The sequence below is a fragment of the Brachionichthys hirsutus genome, unplaced genomic scaffold (genome assembly GCF_040956055.1).
Source record: "Brachionichthys hirsutus isolate HB-005 unplaced genomic scaffold, CSIRO-AGI_Bhir_v1 contig_367, whole genome shotgun sequence".
Taxonomy (NCBI): domain Eukaryota; kingdom Metazoa; phylum Chordata; class Actinopteri; order Lophiiformes; family Brachionichthyidae; genus Brachionichthys; species Brachionichthys hirsutus.
This window is the reverse complement of record NW_027181397.1, coordinates 139-5,000: the sequence shown is the minus strand read 5'-3', so window position 1 is coordinate 5,000 and position 4,862 is coordinate 139. Positions and strand designations below refer to the sequence as shown.

General features: G+C 52.4%; 1 protein-coding gene across 1 annotated transcript; it reads right to left on the bottom strand.

Moving 5' to 3' along the window:
- Positions 1-390: 390 nt before the first annotated feature.
- LOC137917465 (gephyrin-like) lies at positions 391-4,543 on the bottom strand (the record flags this gene model as incomplete). Its single annotated transcript, XM_068760206.1, has 13 exons — positions 4,487-4,543; positions 4,287-4,329; positions 3,749-3,886; positions 2,955-3,047; positions 2,691-2,746; positions 2,092-2,211; positions 1,783-1,841; positions 1,506-1,659; positions 1,195-1,316; positions 1,009-1,096; positions 812-885; positions 624-688; positions 391-494 (listed from the first exon to the last, which is right to left on the bottom strand). Coding segments are annotated over exons 1-13 (1,173 nt in total), but the record flags the coding sequence as incomplete, so codon positions are not given.
- Positions 4,544-4,862: the final 319 nt, after the last annotated feature.

Here is a 4,862-nt window from a genome sequence, read left to right as displayed (position 1 = left end):
CCAGAGCGCCATTCGACCCGGCCTGAAGCCGGCTATGGATTGAATATTTATGACTTGCGCCGGCCTTCCGGTTAGCGTGGGCCGTGATTGGTTTATCTCGCATCTCCCGACATAAATATGCATCAGGCAGATGATGCAAATTACTATTAAATATAAGACGCAATGCGTTGCAATAAAACGTGAACACAAAACTATTTCCTCTCTGCGGCAGGTTGTTGCATCGGCGCTCAAATTTCCACACGAGGGCAGAGAGTGTATTTTTTTGAGCGGACGGGCCTTTCTGCCTTTTGAACATGAAAGAGTAAAGAAAAAAACCCAAACGAGCCCGTTTTTGTGAGCGCCAGCGCCTCAGCGAGCGTCGGGCTTCCTTTGTTGCCCCGGGCATCCTACCCTCGCTTTAATGATGGTGGGCCTTGGGTCCAAAATGCCCTGCATCTTCCTCAAGGCAGGGATGACAAAAAGATTACAGGTGACAACAGCGGACACAGGGTTTCCTAGGACAGACGGACGGATGGGGAGAGGGAGGAAGGGGGGGGGGGGGGGCACGGAGAGAAAAATATATGAGCAACGTCTCTTCAGAGCCGGTGGAGTGAATCGCTCTTTCTCTCAACTTCACACACTACCTGGGAGGGCAAAGATTAGTTTGCGAGCACCGTCCATGTCCAAGGTGGCAAATGTTGTTGGGAGACTGCAGAAAAAAAAAAAAGAGCAACTCTTGTTGATTAGCAGTTTAAATCCGGTCCTCCGCGCCTCGACGTTTTTATTTTAATTCATAAAACTGCGTGGCAGTAGAACAAAAGCATTTTCTTACCCTGGTTTCATGAAAACACGACCAAAATGGATCTGGGCGTGAAGATCGACATCCAGCACCTGCTTAAGGTAGTCCTAGGAAAGCACATTAAAGTCACAACCAAAGTTTAAAGCCTATGAACCTAATAAAGGCTGCCATTCCCTCCTCTTCCACAAGGTGTCAGTAAAACCCAATGCTTTCGCCTCCAGGCGTCGTACCTTCTCTCCCATAGATACTCCTCCTGAGGTAATGATGACATCAGCACGGCTGATGCCTTCATTCAGAGCGTTGAGAAGGTCGTCGGGACTGCGGGACGCAAAGAGAGACACTCGAGGAATGAAGACGTTTTCACTCCGGAGGGAGTAAAGCGAGCTGATGGCGCCCCCGCTGGAGGACAGACATACTTGTCGCCGACGATCCCCAGGTTGATGGTGGGGTAGCCGTGCTCCTGGATGGTGGCCAGCAGGGTGGAGCGATTGCTGTCCCTGATCTTCCCTGGATGGAGGTCGTCTTCTGGGTTTAGCAGCTACATGACAGACGTGGAGAAATAAAACATTAAAACGGCACCCTAAGTGAAACGTTTCTCAGCATCACGTTGACGCAGAAAAGAAGAGATGGATGGATTCCTCTTTTCCCTCGACCGGAACCAAAGGAGGAGGGATGAGGACAAAAAAGACTTTTATCTTACAGTGTGGGGCATAACGACCATTTTTACCTCATTCCCTGTGGACATGACGGCGACCACGGGGAACTTTTGGACTTCCACCTCTGTGACGCCCACAGTGGCCAGGAGGCCGATCTCAGACGGACCCATGTGGGTGCCTTTCGCGAGGACACACTCCCCACGCTTGATGTCATGACCGATAGGCCTGTGGCGGGACAGGGGAGGGAGTACAGGAACTTAAACAAACTTAAACTGTGGTTTATAAGCCAAAGAGGTGGGCTGATGACAGACATGATCTTAATAGGAAACAGTAAAGTCAGGCACTGACCTGATGTCCTGCCCCGGACGGGCCTGGACTAGGATTCGAACCTCCAGCTCCTCTGTCCCCTGAAAGACGAACCATCGGTCAGATCCTTCAAAATGAAATGATCTAGTTTTCCTGGCAGGACACCCAACTAGCGTGCAAATTATGGGCGGTTCCAGGGGGCGTGGTCAAATGAGCGTTGGCCCCGAGCTGGACTCTTATTGGCTCTTGAAGTGCCCCCCCCCCTCTCATTTGTCCCCCCCCCCCTACACTTCTGGCTTTAAAGTCAAAAGTAAGATTTGTCCTCGCTGCGAAGCTGAAGTCGGGGCTTACGTCTTCGGACTCGCGGAGCAGCTCGGTGTCTTCCACCTGGACCACGGCATCGGCCCCGCAAGGGATGGGGGCGCCCGTCGTCACCCTCATCACCTGGCCGGGCATCACCGTGTGGGTGGGCTGCAGGGACACGCGGGCATCAAACAATAAACGCTAACACAAGAACGAAGTCACGAAGAAGGACCAAACTCAAACAAAGCCGCTCAGAGACGCTTCTACGAACGTTTTGAGGAAATGATCGACTTGAAGTAAAAACACGACACAAACTGCGCCTAAAGGAAACTAGCAGGTCTAATCAGGGATACGCCGGCGGACACAGAGAACACGTTTGCATGCTTGGCGCTTTTGCTCAAGATGAAAGGTCAATGCGGTCGATAAATCTCTGCAGCCGGCCCCTCTCTGAGGGCTAATCTGTTTTATACTTTGGCAGCACTTTGACTTTCCAGCTCTGCCTTGGAGCAAAGGGAACTTCATCACCTGCTGAGGGAACACAGGTGTGCAATTACAGCTGCTCAAGGCACGAGACAAAGGACAAAAGCCGTGGTGCTTCGTTTTCCTGCACCGTGTGTGTGTGTGTGTCGGTGCGGATGCAGACGGACCTGCTCCCCAGCCTGGGACTCTCCGATGATGAAGCGGTCGCCCGGGCCGTCGGCCGCTGCAACAAAAGGAAAGACGTGACAGCAAAGATTTACCGCCTCGCGTCTCAAATCCGCATCGGGAGCAGCCGGGCCGTCGGATCAGGGTACAAGATCCAGAAAGAGGCCCGCGTGCAGGAGTTCTGGAGCTGCCTGGAGTCGAAACGCTTCCAGGTGCTCTCCAGGTTCACAGTCGATGATTCCAGGAGTCCCCACCCCGGGACTCACCTCTCACGGCGTAACCATCCTTCACAGAGGCAGGGAAGGGTGGCAGGTTGTCTTTGGCATAAACGTCCTGAGCCAGGACTCGACCCATCCCATCTGTGGTGGGAGAGGAAGAGCATGGGAATGAGGGAAGGTGGAGGGAGAGAGAGAACAAGAGACAGAGCGGGTGAGGGTGCGTCTGGTTCGGACAAAGTTAGATCACACACACACACACACACACACTCCTCCTCTTCGGTTTCCGCTTCGTTGATTTGCTCACTTCGGATTTCCACCAGACAGACGACTAAAAAATAAATAATAAAATAAAACACACTCAGGAAACATTTGTGTGGGAAGAACAGAGACTCCACGAATAGACAATAGATCAGAGGGAAGGAAAGAAAGAGAGAAAAAGATGGAAAGAGAGTGGGTGGAGGAGAAGAATCCTGGCGCTGAAATATCTTAAGCTGCTGTGTGGCTATAAATAGCGCCTCCCAGAGACATTACGCTGCGATGATTATGTTGTCATTAATGTGAAGATCTGAACATCAACACACACACACACACACACACACACACCTACACACACTTGGACGGTCGTCGCAAGCCTCTGTTATTAATACATCTGGAGATAATCTGTCTCCTATTGGTCGCTTGCAGTGATACTCCACGTCCATTGCTGATAATCAATTGACTTAATTGATCGCTAATGATTTCACGGTGACGTGAGCGTGACCGGGAGACATACTGAGAGGGGGGGGGGCAACCGATGATGTCACGGGGTGAGGATGCAGAAATGGCCATTTCCGGTTGCTCACCTCTGTAGTTGATGATCTCGTTGCCCAGGACGGCGGTCATCTCCAGCACAGTGATGAAGGCCTTGTCCATGGAGGTGAGGGGGAACGGGGACATGCGGTGTCTCCGGGCCACCTTGTTGATGTCCACGGCGCTGTGACCTGGGAGGACATGTAGGACCCGTCATGAAGATAAAACTTGTTTTTTTAAGGATTTCATTTTGGTCCAGGTGCGAGAGAGAGAAACATTAAAAGCCTCTCCAGAAGTTCAAACTGTTATATATAACAATATATATACAAAAACACTAATGTAACTGGATTAAACTGATTTATTTTACGACATTTTCTCCAGCCTGCACTAAAGCCTGCGCTACAGCCTGCGCTAAAGCCTGCGCTGCAGCCTGCGCTACAGCCTGCGCTAAAGCCTGCGCTCCAGCCTGCGCTACAGCCTGCGCTAAAGCATGCGCTAAAGCCTGCGCTAAAGCCTGCGCTGCAGCCTGCGCTGCTGCCTGCGCTCCAGCCTGCGCTCTTTGCGCGCGTCCGGTGGAAACTTGGTACTCACTTGATCTTAGGATGTTCTCTTTGCTGCTGCACCGTGACTGCACCTACAGATGGAGAGAGCGACGAAGGGCGAGAGGGGAGAGAGAGAAAGCAGAAGCGGTGGTAATTTGAGACACACCGAGCGGCTCTTTTTGACATGCTTGAGATGAGAAGCTGTTTATACAACGGTCAGAAGCGTCAGCAGGAGCCGCGTCACGCTACACTGTGCTCTTTGTCCTGCTGCTGGGCGATGGCTGCACCCCCCCCTCCCCCCCCCATGCCACTATCATCACTTCACGTGCGTCACATCAAACCACAGGTGGCGCCGACACCGATCAATACCTCTCGCGTCACAGCGCTAAAACGAACACACGGACACAGGCAGCGACAACGGTTCCATCGCAAAGTCGCGACAGGATGTTTAAACTTCGGCGTGACATCGAATGTGGCGATGCGGCGAGCGGCTGTTCGGACGTGGAGCACGCCGGGACGCTTTGTTTTGTAGTTTGTCTTTAAAGTTGGGCGGAGAGCAGAGCGGCTGAGCTTCCCAGACGCGCGAGGAGGAATCTCCTTCACGAGGCCGGTTCTCTCGCTCCGA